This window comes from Suricata suricatta, chromosome 5, assembly GCF_006229205.1.
Source record: "Suricata suricatta isolate VVHF042 chromosome 5, meerkat_22Aug2017_6uvM2_HiC, whole genome shotgun sequence".
NCBI lineage: Eukaryota > Metazoa > Chordata > Mammalia > Carnivora > Herpestidae > Suricata > Suricata suricatta.
In genome coordinates, this window is record NC_043704.1 from 129,250,219 (window position 1) to 129,266,993 (window position 16,775).

The window sequence follows — 16,775 nt, forward strand, 5'->3', positions numbered from 1 at the left end:
ATCATCATTGATATCTTAAATAATAGCTAATATGTATTAAGCTTTCAGTCCATTCAAAGTGCTATTTGAATCTCTTTACATTCATTTAGTGATCACATTAGCCTATGATGTATGCTCTATTATTACGCCCATTATACAGAAGGGGAAATGGAAGCTCAGAGAGAAAAAGTAATGTGCCTAATATCACATGACTAGTAATTTCAGAAATAGGAGTCAAATCCACGTTCCAATCCAGTGATCCCTGGATTCACTCTTTCAACTACTATTTCCCACAGCGGTTTCCATAAAATACCAGCCCAAAAAGATGCTATTATAAGATTTTGTGGTCACAGTGGTTTGACTGTAGCCCCTGTCTCAGAATCACAAATAAAGATGAGTCCATTAAAGGCACTGAGAAGTCCTGCAAAAAGATATCTACTTATCAACGTTTTACAGGAAAATTATCTTTATCTAATTATCTACTAATGTCTAGTGAGAGGACTCCCATTAAAGAAGAATAATTTAGGCTCAGTATCTGTCAATGGCTCTCAAACTCTAGCCTGCATTAGAATCATCTGGAGGGCCCCAACTCCAGAGTTTCTGGTTCAGCAGGCCCATGGTGGAATTCAAGTATCTGCATCCCAGTGAGGTCCTAGATGATGCTCACATTGCTGGTCCAGGGACCACACTTTGAGAAACACTGCACTTGATATTAGAAAATTAAAGACTAAGAAACAAGTCCTAAAATGGCATAATGGGAAAAGGAATACAGTTATACTTTTTTAAGAATCTGCATTAAAATCTTGCAAATGACTGCCCTATGACCCAGCAATTGCACTACTAGGTATTTATCCAAGGGATACAGGTGTGCTGTTTCAAAGGGGCATATGCACACCAATGTTTATAGCAGCACTATTGACAATTGCCAAAGTATGGGAAGAGTCCAAATATCCATCAATGGATGAATGGATAAAGAAGATATGGTGTATATATGCACAATGGAGTATTATTTGGCAATCAAAAAGAATGAAATCTTGCCATTTGAAACTACATGGATGGAACTAGAGGGTATTATGCTAAGTGAAATAAGTCAGAGAAAGACAAATATAATACTTCACTCATATGAGGAGTTTAAGATACAAAACAGATGAACATAAGGGAAGGGAAGCAAAAATAATATAAAAACAGGGAGGGGGACAAAACATAAATGACTCTTAAATATAGAGAATAAACAGAGTTGTTGGAGGGTTTTTGGGAGGAGGGGATGGTCTAAATGGGTAAGGGACATCAAGGAATCTATTCCTGAAATCATTGCACCATATGCTAACTAACTTGGATGTAAATTAAGCAATAAATTAATTAAAAATAAAATAAAATCTTGCAAATGTATACTATAATGAGCAAAAAGGAATCTGTGCACTAAGTAGATGGATAAAATCAAAACAGCAGAAAAAAATGGGCACATGAGAAGAAAAGCTCACTGTCTTTGGGAAACAAAGATAAGCAGCACATGAATAAGCATCTAAAGGGTGATGACTCTTCACAGTGGGTTTTTATTTATAATTGCCCAGTATATTGCCAGACTTAGGTCATTCATGCAGGGCTAATGCTAGCTGATTATGTGTCAAGCACAGGGCGTATTCCGACCTTCAAATGTATCATCTTCAACCTTTCAACAACCCAGATAAAGATTTTATTATCTTTCTTTCATGGACTAACTTTCAGGTGAACTTGAGCTCTATAAACCTAATTGTAGAGTATTAATCTTTGCAACAAAATGGTATGGACTAGGTACTGTGAATGTTCTTTGGTAAAGACACTTTTAGATATCTGTGGCTTCCACTTCCTTATCTGTAAAAAGATACAGGAAAACTCAGTGATTTCTGAAGTCATTTAAGTTTCAAATTCTAATCTTCCATAATCCAAGAAAGAAGCCAAACTGACACTGCCTGAAGAGACTCAGACTGACTTCTTGGACCAGAGCTGGCCAAATGTTGCATCAGACTATTGCCTAGAACTCTCTGAGGGAAATGAGTAAAGACATCATCAACTTCCAGATGCAGGATATATAATTAAGTAGAAAAATGGAGAAGACTTCTGGAGGACATTATGAAGAATAATAAACAAGAAAGTACCAGTAATGTTCACTTGATAATCCTTTGAGTCCACCAACCTTACCCTGAAAAGGAATCTCACCTCAAGATATCTAACAGGACTGAATCAAATGAGATTTATCAGTGTTTTTCAAACTGGTACACACACTGGAATTGCCTCTGGAGCTTCAAAAAAATGGATGCCTGTGTCTCACTCCCAGAGAAGGTGATTTAAGTGATGCAAAGTATGGGCTGGACTATGGAATTGTCAACAAATACCTTGGTCATTATAATGCACAAACAGGCAATGCTGATTCATAGACTTCTTTCCTATGATTACACTGTTAATTACATCCCCTGCTGTGGACTGAACTGTGTCCCTCCAAAGTCATTTGATGAAGGCCTACCCCTTACCTGACCAGTCTGGGGACAGGGCCTTAAGGAGATAAATGTAGTTATAAGGATGAAGATGTGATCTGATAAAAATAGCCCAAGAGGAAGGGATACCAAGACTGTCTCCCCACCAGGCAAAAACAGAGCAAGAAATGGTGGCTGTCTGCAAGTCAGAAAGAGAGCTCTCATCAGGAATCAAATTGATCTTGGACTTCCCAGCCTCTAGAACCATGAGAAAATAATTGTTTAAGCCCCCTAGTCTATGGTGTTTGTTATGGCAGCCTGAGCTAAGACATCCTCTCACTCTATCTCAGATCTGATTGCTTCCTCCAGTGTTGGGAAAACACACTGAATCAGGAGCCGCCAGACCAGGGTCAAGTCCCAGGAAGTCACTAACCCTCTTTGAGCTGCAGTTTCTCCATCCAAATATGAGGGGTATTAATTCCTGTCTCTTGCACAGGGTTTTGGAGGGAACTCAGTGGGACCATGTATATGAAATTATCTTACAAACAGTATGGCTGCAGCTGGTACCTGCCACTTTCTCTTACTTGACCAGCCTCCCTTTCAAATCCCGCCCCCACCCCCACCCCATTGATCTCCTGGGTCTCCTCCTCAGCATGTTCTCTCAGCCTTCTGGTCCCAATCATTTGGCCTCACCCCCAACTCCCTGCTCTCCTTCAGCCCATGTCTGCTAGCAACAAATCCTCCTGCTTTTCCTTTATCTGAGAATATCTGAAGGACTATATTCAGTGGACAAAAAATTCTGTGTTCAGAGACTTTGGTTTCAGTACATTAAAGAAAAAGATGTTTCACTGTCTTTTGGCCTTCATGGTTTCTGATGAGAAATCTATGATCATTTGAAGTGTTCCCCCTTTTTTTTTGTAACATGTAGATTTTCTCTAACTGCTTCAAGATTTTCCTTATCTTTTGTTTTCAGCAGTTAATGATGTGTCTTGAATGGGGTTTTTAAGTCTGTAAAGTTATATCTTTTAAAAATTGGAGAATTTTTTTGTCCATTATTTCTTCAAATATATTTTTTTCTGCATAAGTGTACCTTTCCTCTCTACCTCTAGAATGCCAATGAAACAAATGTTAGGCTTTTTGATATTGTTCTATAAGTCTCCAATGCTCTGTTCACTTTGAAAAAACTCTCAGATTATATAATCAGTCTATCTTCAAGTTCACTGATTCTTTTCTTTGTCATCCTCCTTATGCTTTTGAGCCTATTCAGTGAATCTTTTTTTAAATTTCAGGTAATTTGCTTCTAAAACTTCCTTTTGGTTCCTTCTTTAAAATTATTTCTATGTTTCTGCTGATAATGTTACTTCTGTTCATTTCAAGTTGTTCACCTTTTCTCATGGAGTATAGTTATCATAGCTGCTAATTTAATGGAGTTGTCTACTGGTTGTCTTTTCCTCCGAGAATCGTTCACATCTCCTGGTCACTGTATGTTGCCTAATTTTAGATTTTGTCCTGAACACTTTGAATATTATGTTGTATAGACTCAAAGTCCTTTTATAGTTCTCTGTAGAAAGCTTATGCAGCTCCCATAATTAGAATTAGAGGATCCCCTTCTCCAGTTCTCTTGCCTCTGGGGCTACCCCCACATGTTGGCCAACAGGGCCTATCTTCCTAGTTCCTCTGGCCAGAAAAATAGGGTTTCTCTTTAATTCTAGCTAGCTAGCCTTACACTCAGCTCCAAATTTTGTCTACTTCAGAGCAAAACCATGAGAAGAAAGAGGGGGGGAAGTAGGAATTTCTTTCACCAATTCTGACAAATGGGGGCCCTTTTTCCTAGTTCTTCTGCCCAGAAATATGGGGGTTCTACTGAGTTTTAGCCTCCTGCCACACTGTCACCACACAGTTCCAGGACTGGGTTTGCCCTTAGCACAAAACCACAAAAGAAAACAAAAGAAAAATCATGCCCCTTCCCAATATATCTGCTTTTTGTTACCTTTTGGAGATCTCAGGTAGTTACTTTTTGTATTTTCTGCATAGTTTTAGGTTGTCAGTAGAAGAGAGAGGCAGTATGAGCTCAGTCCTTCTTGATTGGAACTAGATATTTCACTGTATTTATATTTGATTTTTCTTTTCTTACACCTCTCTCCCCTTTCTATATTTTTCTGTATTTCCTCTACCCTCATCTCTCTTATTTTCCATCATTTTGCTGATTTTGTTCAATATCTATACATTAGCTATATTTACAATTATACTTATATCTAATATATACACTGTAGATGTATATAAGAAGAATTCATTTGTTGTACTGCATACATATATAGCCATGTACATATATACTGCATACCTGTATGGTATTTTGTTGTGTAATCATATCAAAATTTATTTACCATACCTGCTATTGGGCATTTTTGTTTCCACTTTGGTGCTACTACAAATAGTGCTGTTGTGAACATTCTAGGACATGACTTTTGGTGAATATATATTTTTCTGTTGTGCATATAAATATCAGTAAAATCGCTGGTCATAGGATATGGATGCTTGCAGCTTTCACAGATACCCAAGAATATTTATTTTAAAATACTTTCCCATAGAATGTGAACTGGTGCATCCGCTCTGGAAAACAGTGTGGAGGTTCCTCAAAAAGCTATCCATAGAACTCCCTTATGACCCAGCAATAGCACTGCTGGGGATTTACCCAAGGGATACAGAAGTGCTGATGCATAGGAGCACATGTACCCCAATGTTCATAGCAGCACTGTCAACAATAGCCAAATCATGGAAAGAGCCTAAATGTCCATCACCTGATGAGTGGATCAAGAAGATGTGGTATATATACAATGGAGTACTACATGGCAATGAGAAAGAATGAAATCTGGCCATTTGTAGGAAAGTGGATGGATCTCGAGGGTGTCATGCTAAGTGAAATAAGTCAGGCAGAGAAGGACAGATACCATATGTTTGCACTCACAGGTCTAACAGGAAAACAGGAGAAACCTAATGGAGGACCAGGGGGAGGGGAAGAAGGAAAGAGAGTTGGGGAGAGAGAGGGATGCAAAACTTGAGAGACTACTGAATACTGAAAATGAACTGAGCGTTGAAGGGGAAGGGGGAGCGTTGAAGGGGAAGGGGAAAGAGGTGGTGGTGATGGAGGAGGGTACTTGTGGGTGGGTGTTGTATGGAAACCAATTTGATAATAAACTATTTAAAAAAATAAAATAAAATACTTTCCCATATAGTTTCGGTGCACAGCAAAACAGCAGCTGAATAGCTGCTCTAGAGCCTACTATCATTTTCTGTTCTTCATCTCCCATTTTCTCTTTAGCTGTAGGTCCAGAACCATTTCCTCACGTAGCCTAAGAATCTGTCCTCAGCCTCCAAAGAGATCTCAGAACCACAACAGCCTTGTCCATTCCAGGCACCACTGGGGCTGGGGCTGGGCTAGAAGCCCACATCTCAGAGCAGGCATGGCCAGAGTCCTCTGGGAGATGGCAGACCCTCAAACATGAGAGGCTCATTGTATAGTTCCTCCTCACCTCGATTTTGCACAAGGATGTACAGACCCGCTTGTCTACCATGGACATGTGTGGTCTTTGTTCTCATTCCTCTCCTGTCTCCATTCTCTGACCCCACACCAAGCATTGACATCTACTTCTAGTTCTGGTTTTGCCAACACCATTGACTCTTTTTTTTTTTTACCTCTCTGGAGTTTTATCTTGTTTGCCTCCTCATTCTGGGAACCCCTTGCAGCCCTGGATGATAGGGCTCCTCTATCCTGTCATCTCACTGTCCCAGTGGGTTCTCCTTGCTCATCCTTGCTCATCTTCCACCAGGGCAAAATCCAAACACAGCTACTTCAGGGTCTTCAATTCTATTGTACTCAAGGTTACCTTTTTTATCTTGATGTTTACCATCTGCTAGAGCTGGCGTTCCTTCTGAACGTGCCTCTTCCTTATCATTCACCATCATTTCTCCAGTGGAAAACAGCATGTATAACTTCTGGATCAAATCAGTAGTGGTCCCAGAGCCATTACTAGGACTGTTCCCTAATACAAAGGAATGCTGCTCCTGGGAACCACATTCATCAACCAGCTCACTGTTTCCTGTCTCTATTTCATACACCTCAGGAATAAGGCTGAGGTGACAGAGAAAAGAGATGAAAAACACATTAGCCAAGCCCCTTGCAGAATTAAATGTAAATACAGGAAGATCTATAACAGCAATCAATTTTATGCATGTGACTGGAATAGTCCAAATGCGGTTTGTGGATGAAATCTGACTCAGGGGCAAATTTTTAATACTCCAAAGGGAAATTAGGAGGTTGTATCAGGGGTTTAGGGCTCCAAAGCAATATTATTTTCATGACTGAATTTTTATTGAGTACTTAGGGTTGTACTTTGCAAAATCAAACTTAAAAGAATCCTTCCTACCAGTTTTCATATGGGTTCTGGTTTTTAAATGGTAAATGTTTTTATTGCTTTCACAATTTTTTCTCCTCTGTGTTTTTCTTCTGCTCTAAAATTGCTACAGCTAGTCTTTGATATTATAAGTTTTCTGTTTGGACAGTACTCAATATTAGGGTGATGTTGTATAAGGTATTAATAAGAGCCTCTTGTTTTTCTCCTAAAAGCAACAGAAATCGAAACATGGTTCTTTCTAATATGGTTCATATTCTATCTGCTATTAACCCCCGATCCATGCAGTCATCACAAACCAGGAATATTTCACACACACACACACACACACACACACACACACGCACATGCACACACCTGCTTCACACACACACACACATGCACACACACACGCACCTGCTTCACACACACATGCACACACACACCTGCTTCACACACACACACACCTGCTTCACACACACACACACCTGCTTCACACACACACACACACACACACACACACACACACACACACACACCTGCTTCCAACAGCCAAACTTGCATCCCGAAAACTAAAACCCCATTCATTTCAAATGATGTTTGCAAGGACTGTGTCCAGCTGTAGTATTACCCAAACTGTGATTTTGTCAACTCACAATACAGTGTTTTCTGAGCCAACGTTCTCTGGGTTGGGAGAGGTGATGTTAACACACTTGGGTATCAGATCTGCAGGGGGGTATTTGTTGATGGCACCTGGAGAGAGAGTGGCTGGTTAATCTCAATTTTACCCTTCTATATTCTATCTCCCAAAGTCAGTTTATCTTCTCTTGTGGTGTTTTCAAGAGCAAATTAATTTTAGAAGGGACCCAGGAAAGTAGACACCCTCAACATTGCAATGCCTCATTGGCAAAGTCAGTGAGATACAGCAGTGACTAGTCAAAAATGCTCAAGCCCTGTATGTTACAGGCTTGTGATATGATTCAAGGACATTTCTCAATTCCTTCTAACATCTGTTTCTCTCCCTCTAACAAGAAGATCTCTCCAGAAGATGCCTTAAGCTATTGAAATGGTCTGCCCTATTTACCTTGGGGTTGGAAGAAAGCATCAATTTTTTTTACTACTATATATAAATCTAGAATTCCAAGATTGTTAAGGGTTACATGAGCCCTGCAGCCTTGTGAGTGGCAGGAAATCTGCATCTCTGTCATTCCCTGGTAAATGTGCACGGGCTGCAGGTAACTATTCAGTGTGGCTCCTGCCTCACTCCTACTCCCCAGCACAGGCCAGATTGGCTTGATGCTGCACACTCTTAGGTATACTGCTGTACCCATGTCTAAAATTGCAACACATGGACAGAAGCTGGGGCACTCACCCTCAAAACCCCACTATAGAACCCCCCCTACCTTAAGCCCCTGCCTGGCTATGCCTGAGACAACTGTCTGGGACAGACAATCTGTCTAGAAGAGATTCATTCCCATGGCTCAAAAGAATTCAAGTCATAGCCAAAGGTAATTTATAGTGAAAGGTAAAACAGAAGTCCTTGGAGTAGATGGAGGCTGGTGGTAGTGGGAAATTACTGATTACAACAGTGTATTTCCTTAAGGGCATAGGGACTAAAATATAGTTTAATGAACAGGAGCACAGCTCTGAGGTCAGAATGCTTGGGGCTGAGTCTAGAATTAGCCAACTATGAAACTGTGAGCTTTTTGAGCAATTTATTTAATGTCTCTGAACCTTACTTAGTATGCTCACTTGTAACATGGGGATACTAGTTCTTTCCTTTGAGGACTGAACTGAGGATTAAATGATATAACCCATTTAAAGAGTCTGGTACGTAGTACCAAGTACATGGTAAACAGATGAGGGTTAAGAGACTTCTTTTTTTTTTTTTTAACCTATATGGGTTTTTTCTGGCAAAGACTTTGACAGTGCAGCAGTAAAGTTCAAGATCAGTAAGACCTGATATTTTTCTCTGATCTTGTCACTCCTACTCACACCTTAGACTCTACCACACTCCCCTGAAGTAAAGAGTTTATTACTAGGTCAAATGGTGGATTGTACACAGAAACATTAAATCCATTGCAAAAGCAATAGGAGAGAAAAGGTTTAATGACTTACGTCTGATTAAATGAACAAATGGCTTGACAAACTTGGTGATATAGCTCATATCTGGCTTGTGGGTTCGGCCAAGCTGGACTAAGTGATGATCCAGTGGGTGGCTGGCTAATTCTTCTAATTCCTTGTCGTTGTGTATAGGACCAAAGGAAAATACAAAAATGGAGTAGCCCTGACACTTGGCTCTCAGAGATACATTTCTTAAGACTTCCTTGTCTAAGGGGTTGGTTTCACCAGCAGATACAACAAAGATAACTTTGTTTTTCCTCAGGTTAGGGGTTCCTACAAAGACATTGTCAAGTGTCCACTGCAGGGCATGGCCAATAAAAACATCTCCATTGAGCTGTTGAAAAGAGTCTTGGAGATGATGTTTCATTTGGTATATATTGTTATAAGTAGCCAAATCAAATTCCAGGTAGACAGGGCATTCTTCACTGTTGGGCATATAGCCTGGAGGAGAGTAGCTCAGGACTGCCACTCTGTCTCCTAATGTGGAGGCCAGTGGGTCTGAGGCAATGTGAAAGTAATCAAGCACTGAGATTAGAAAAGTTTTCACTTCCTGAAACTCCTCATTTCCTATTCTTTTGGAAGAATCTATAAGGAAAGCCACATCCATGTAATATTCTTGAAGAGAGGTATTGCCAGGTTCATAAGTAAGACCTGGTTCTTCTTTTCTGCCATGGTTTTCATGTCCTGCAATAGAATAGCTCAAGTCATTCTTTTTAGTAGAAGGCTAGACTTGGAACTCCTAGCCAGAATTGGCCAATACATATCATGGGGTTTTTACCATGCTTCATTCCCACACCCATGGCAGGCATCATTAATCAATTACAGTAGTTGTTCTCAGATACATTCTCCACACACTTCAAGGGAAACCAGTGGCATTCACCAGGGGCTGTCATGTGAAAAGAAATATTTGCCAGCCCATCTCAGATCTTTGTCTAAAAGATCTTTGATCGGGCACCTGGGTGGCTCGGTAGGTTAAACCTCCGACTTCGGCTCAGGTCAGATCTCACATTTGTGGGTTCGAGCCCCACGTCAGGCTCTGTGCTGACAGCTAGCTCAGAGCCTGGAGCCTGCTTCACATTCTGTGTCTCCTTCTCTCTCTGCCCCTCCCCCCCTCATGCTCTGTCTCTCTCTGTATCAAAAATAAATAAAACATTAAAAAAATGCATAAAAAATAAATAAAACGGATACTTAAAAAAAAAAGATCTTTGATTGATCCTCTAGCTATTTTCATATGCAAGATGAGAAACATAGAACTATTTTTAGTGCACTCTATATGATCACAAAACTTGAAGAACACATTTGCATGAGATCTAATTATTATGCAGTAACCCTGCATATGTCAAGTCACATATGTTGATGTCAAAAACATGGACCTTTATACACATGTTCAAAATATGCACCACAGTGTGCTGTCATGAGAACAAGTATAAGTGCTGACTTTAGAATCCAAACTCTCTGTAAGGCATTAAATACTCTAAGATGTTGGTTAAGTGCCAGTCTACAGCTTATTGGCCCATGACAAAACAAGGAACTTGCACCACGTTGTAAGTCATCTACATGACTAAATACACTGTTCGGTTCAGCTGACACCCTTTTTAAAAAATTTTTTGTAGCAAGACTTTCTCAATGAAGGAAACAGTGCCTTGATAATCTGATGCTAATGTCGTATCTTGCTGCAGATCAACACTCCAAGTAGCACTGCTCTAAGCCTAATAGATCATAAAACTATGTCCACAACCATGGGGATGGTGGCTGGTTGGTGAAGCCACAACAGGAAATTCCAGCTTAGAAAGACAGAAAGTAGGTAGCCAATATTCTTCTTACCATGAAAGGAGTGTGTCAATAAACCTAATCAAGCAAGAAGTAGATTTATAACAGGCAAAAATGTATTGATCCCCATTTGTGCTCAACTCCATTTTTAATGCTTTGTATTTATTGCTTTATTTACTCCTCACAACAATCCTCGCAAATTAATCAATTAACCTGTATTAATGTCATAAAAGCTTGATAATAGAAATAGAATGCAAAAAATACCACCATAGATAATGTTATTAACAGGGCAAATGTTCCATTAGATGTTTGTATACTCAAATAACTGAATTCCTGGGGTAAACTCCACATTACCTTTTTTATCTATTGTTGGATTTTTTTTGACAAATAAAAATTCTGTAAAAATTATAAGGTGTACAATGTGGTATTTTAATAACATTACACTTTGTGTAATGATTACAACAATCAAGTTAATATCAATTGGATTTGATTTACTTAAATTTTGTTTTGAATTGTTGCATCTATGTTTATGAGGAATATTGGTGTGTACTTTCATTTTCATGCAATGCCTTTGTCTGGTTTTGCTATCATGGTAATCTGGCCTCAAAGAATGAGCTGGAAAAGAATTTCTTCCTCTTTAATTTTCTGTAAGAGTTTGTGTCAAATTAGTATTATTTCTGCCTTAAATGTTTTTGTTGAATTTACCAGTGAAGTCGTTTTGGCTTGGAGTTTTTCATAAGGGAAATTCTGAACTACAAATTCAATTTCTTTAATAGGTTTAGGGTTATTTAGATAACTTCTTGAATGAGCACTGGTAATTTGTGAAAATTGCAAGAAATCTATTTCACCGAAGCTAATTTATAGGCAAAATTTTATTATATTCTCTGATTATCTTTTTAATATGCATAGAATATGTTTCCTCTCTCATTCCTGATATTAATCATGTCTTTTCTTTTATCCTGGTGAGTTTATAATTTAAAATTTTGTTTAATGTTTATTTATTTCTGAGAGAGAAACAGAGCATGAATGGGGAAAAGGCAGAGAGAAAGAGAGGGAGACACAGAATCTGAAGCAGGCTCTAGGCTCTGAGCTGTCAGCACAGAGCCTGGTGTAGGACTTGAACCTACAATCCAAGAGATCATGGCGTGAACCCGTCAGATGCTTAATCGACTGAGCCACCCAGGTGCCCCCAATCAATTTTATTGATATTCCAAAGAAACACCCTTTGGTTTTACTGATTTTCTCTTTTCTATTTCATTGAGTTCCACTTTAATTTTATTACTTCCTTTCTTCTTCTGCTTACCCTGGGTTCTTCTTTTTCTGATTTCTTAAGGTGAAATTTGAGGTCACTGATTTGAAAACTTTCTTCTTTACCAACATAACTATTTAATGCTATAGTAAGTATTGTGTTAGTGGAATCTCACAAATTTTGGTATATTGTGATTTTATTTCCATTCATTTCAAAATACTTTACAGTTTCCTTTCTGATTTCTTCTTTGATCATGGATTATTTAGAAGTGTTTCATTTAGTTTCCAAATACTTAAAGGATTTTTTGAAGATCTTTCTGCTATTGATTTTTAATTGAATTCTGTTTTGATCAGAGAATATATTTGGTAAGACTTAAGTCTCTTAAAGTTTTGAGAATTGCTTTATGGCCCACAATATGGACTATCTTGATAAGTGTTTCATGTATATTGAAAAGAATGTGAATTCTTTTGTTGTGTGGAGTATTCTATAAATACCCTTAGGTGAGGATTTTCTACCAATTATTGAGAGAGGTTATTGAAACTCTGATGCTCTTTTCACTTTAAAAAAAAAACTTTTCTCCCTCAGTTTCATTGTAGATAATTTCTATTGCTATATCTTCAAGTTTATTGATATTTTCTTTTACCAAATCTAAATTGCTATTAATGCCATCTAATGTATTGCTCATCCTAGACATTGCAACTTTTATCTCTACATATTCTATTTGAATCTTTTTCTTATATCTTGCATGTCTCTACTTAACTTATTCACATATGGAATATAGTTATAATAACTATTTTAATATCTTTGCTAATTCTAACATCTGTGGCAGCTCTGCTTTGTTTTAGAGTGATTATGCTCTTGATTATGGTCATGCTTCCAGGCGTCTTTTTGTGCCAGATATTGTGAAATGCTCCTTTTTTGATGTAGAACACTTTTGTATTCCTATAAATATTCATGTTACATGCAAACAGTTTGATCCTTTTGGGTTGTGCTATTATGATTTATTTGGTGAATCCAGAGCCATGCTTAATTTAAGGCTAATTATTCCCCACTACTGAGACAAGACCTTTCTGAGTTTTCTCCTCTAATACTCTATGAATTATGAGTTTTTCTAGGCTTGCTGGCAGGAAAAGGCATTGTTCCTGGCCCTCCGTGAGCAACTGGCACTATTCTGTAATCTTTTCTGATGGTTCTTCCCCCCGGCTCAGGGCATTTTCTTATGTATGTACTGTCACCACTCTGCTGAATAATTAAGGGGACCCTCTGCAGATCTCTGGGGTTCTCTCTCTTTGAAGCTTTCTCCTTTCTGGTATTTTGTCCTGGGAACTCTTACCATCTTGGTCTCCCTGGGTTCTCAGCTCTGCCTCCTCATCTCTAGGAGTGCCTTGGGCTCCACTTGAATTCCTCCGTTCTGCACCATGGCAGTAAGCCGCAGCAATCATAGGTTTTACCTCATTTGTTTCTGCCTCTCAGGGACCAGTCTTTGAATTCCTGATGTCTAGCAGCTTGAAAAGTATCGTTTTGTGTGTGTGTGTGTGTGTGTGTGTGTGTGTGTGTGTGTGTAGAGATATATAATAGATAAGAACTGGCCATTTTGTTTGAGATGTTCCTATGTTCTCTTCTTTTTCACAAAAGGACTCAGAATCCATCATTTATATACTAGATTCTTCCTTTATCAATATACTTGCAGTAACTGAACAGGATTTTGTATTTCACAAACATGTTTAAAACTTGGGGGCCTTTTCTTCCCTGCCAGGAACCTAGTTTCAAATTCTTCTCAGAATTTTATCAAGATAAATGTTTCTAATTAAACTATTATATAAGAATTAGAAAGTGCAGACAAAAGCATTTATTTTATATTCTTCCTTGCTGTGACTGCTATGTAACATGCTTTAGCCCTAACACATCACCACCAAAACCACTTCTAGAGCTCTTGGCTATAGGATATTAGCAACTGTGGAGGTCAGTTAAGTGGTCATTTCTGTTATGTTGAAATTTACCATCCTGGAGTTAACTAACCACCACCTGCTCTGTCATCAGAATCTCTTGTTTTCCAACTAAAGCATTCTGGCTTCCTTAAATAGGTCAGTCAACACACTTTATTAAAACATGAGAAAAAGTATTTCATAAATGTTTTGACAGAAGCGGAGGGATAGGTTATGTTAGTGAAATATTTTTTTTCATGCATGCTCACATCAAAAAGATTTTTGTTTTTTCCCCCAAATTTCTCTTTATATCTGAGCAAAATCTCAATCTGTTCCCAAAGGACCCAGCGGGATTATTTTCTAATGGTGTGTATTTTTGCCTATAAAATCTGTAAACATAGGCTCTCTTCCTACTTAAAGATTAGCATGAGATTCAAGAAGCTAAATGTAGATGCTTATGGTTCCAAAACTCTAAAATTAGTTGAACATAAAGAATGATTTTTCCACTTTGAATTAAATTTATCTTACTTAGGGAGTATGAACCCACAAAAAATATTTTTCTTCAAGAAAACCTGGCAGGAGTGTGGATACAATATACTCATAGCTCCCAGCAATGCTGTGTATTTTCTGGAAATGTCAAGGAGCCAAATTCCCATCTTCAAGTCAATGGAAGAATTTCCTCAGAATGGCAGAAGAGGAAGGGCTGGCTCACTCTATTGTGAAGGAGACTCGGAAGGAATGAAGGATCCAGTTAGGTTTCCAGGGAAGCGTCCCCAGAGATTTGCCTGACTTTGGCCAACATGTAAGCCGTAATGCCATGTGTGTGCCAGAAACTTTAGGGAGAAGTGGGGGTGGAAAGGGAACTTAGAGAGAAGGAAGAATCTTCAGGGCCTGAGCCACTTGCATTGGGATTAAGTACGCTGTGAAGTAGCTACATTGCTTTTCATGGTATTTGTGAGAAACCTCAGGATATGCATGAGTTGTCCAGTGATCTGCCCCTTTGTCCAGGGGCCAGAATTAGCCACATGTTCTTCATAGGCAAGCCACATGCACCCTGAGACTACCTTATGTGTGTGTATTTCTCCACATGAGCTGTAGCTGAGATCTTCAAGTTAACCTTGTTTTTTCAGGCTTCCCATGAGGTTGGCCATATTTTCTTTCCTACTTTCCCACTTTCTGAGTATTTAATTGAGCATTCAGTTCACTGTAGGTCTTGTGCTCAGTTCTGGGCATGCCTTCCCTCATGCAACCTTCCACAAGGCACTATGAGGGTGAGATTATCATCACTCCTTTTCCACAGATGAGCGAGTGGAGGCTTGGAGACAGTAAATGAGTTGGCTAAGAAATGACAGCCTCAAAGGGGAAAAGGCAGGATTTGAGCCCCACTCGTGTAACTCCTTTAGAAGGACCAGTCATCAGATATATGAACACTGCAGTCACATTAAAGGACACATTAACCACTTGGCCAGAGTCCCTGGGACCAGATCCGAAGAATAGTGTTCTTGGTCAATTTCTATTCCTTCTGACTGAAGCCACCAGAGAAAGTTTTCTTCCAAAAGTAGGCAACTAGATGAATTAAATAAAACTTTCCAATGTTGTTTTTTCTAGGCATTGTAGCACAGTGGTTATGAGCTGAACCTTTGGAGTTGGTGTGAGTCCTGTCTGCCATTGGTTACCTATGACCCTGAATCCCTCCATATCTCAGTTTCCTTATCTGAAAAATAATAATAAACTATAACCTTGTAAGGTTTTTTAGAGAATTAAATAAAGCTTGCACAGTGCCTAACATATACTAAGTACTCCACAAGTAAAATTTTTAGAGGGAAATAAACAAATAGAAAAGCCTCAGACATCTGAAAATCCTTCTCATGTTACTGTATTTCAGAAATCAGAATTTCCATAAGAAAACATGCATAGTCAGCTGATAGTAGTGGAACACAGCTTGCACACGCATCTGTGAGTGTGCTCTCGGAAATGAGAAACCTCATTCTGCTGTGTTTATGAAGGCTTCACTACGGACGAGTTGGCAATAACTCACCTACCTTTCCATTTAAAATAGCCACTCCAGGCCTGTCCTCCCTCCTGTCTGCTGAGGTCGCTGGCCAAGCTCTAAGCTGGGAAAGCAAGGGGGGGAGGCTCAAGAGTATGTTTGACTGTGTCTCATTGATTTTACTCCAAAGGAAAATACAGACACATTAAAAATTCCCTAGTTTTGTTGTATGAGCTCCTCTTTCTCCCATCTGCCTGAACAAGTAGGAGTGAAAGTCTTAAAATAGATTTCATCTTTTGCCCCCAAAGACTTAGAATATATGCCTTTTTTGGCCTAGACTTCTCTAGGTGGCACTTAGACTGAAAGACTCACTCTTGCTGTCTGCTTCATGCTCTGAAATAACCATCTGCAGAAGGTACCAGAATCTTGAGAAAAAGTAATGCATGCCTTAGGAATGATTTAGACCCAAACCACCCAGATCTGGCATTTTGGTCTTTATGGTGTTATTCTGTGCTCTGGCCTCTGAATGAGTTTATAAGTAGGAATTATTTTTAATAAAATTAAATTTTTTAAAATAAAATTGCACTACCAAAATTACTTAGAAATAAGTCTCCCAAATGATGATGTGATTGAACTTATTCTCAAATTTGGCCATTGGATATATTTCCTCATCTGTAAATGCAGACAATGCCACCAAGCAGGCAACGGGCACACACAGATAAAAGCAGGTGGGCGTGGGTTTGAATCCTGGCTCTACCACTTAAAGCTATGTGGTTTTGCTTGAGGTTCTTAACTTCTGCATGTTAAATAGTCTCATCTGCAAAACACAAAGTGTAAGAATAATAAAAACGATAGACTTTTTGGTAATGATGAAATGAAATCATGTATGTAACGTGCTTA

At 38.9% G+C, this 16,775-nt stretch overlaps 1 protein-coding gene across 1 annotated transcript in view; it reads right to left on the bottom strand.

Annotated features, from left to right (window-relative positions):
* Positions 1-1,801: 1,801 nt before the first annotated feature.
* COL6A5 (collagen type VI alpha 5 chain) overlaps positions 1,802-16,775 on the bottom strand; it is an 83,535-nt gene continuing 68,561 nt past the window's right edge. The window contains exons 37-40 of the mRNA XM_029940830.1: positions 8,936-9,625; positions 7,474-7,570; positions 6,314-6,558; positions 1,802-1,830 (exon numbers count right to left, since the gene is read on the bottom strand). Coding sequence (XP_029796690.1) covers positions 1,802-1,830; positions 6,314-6,558; positions 7,474-7,570; positions 8,936-9,625 — 1,061 coding nt within the window. The remainder of the gene's footprint in view (positions 1,831-6,313; positions 6,559-7,473; positions 7,571-8,935; positions 9,626-16,775) is intronic.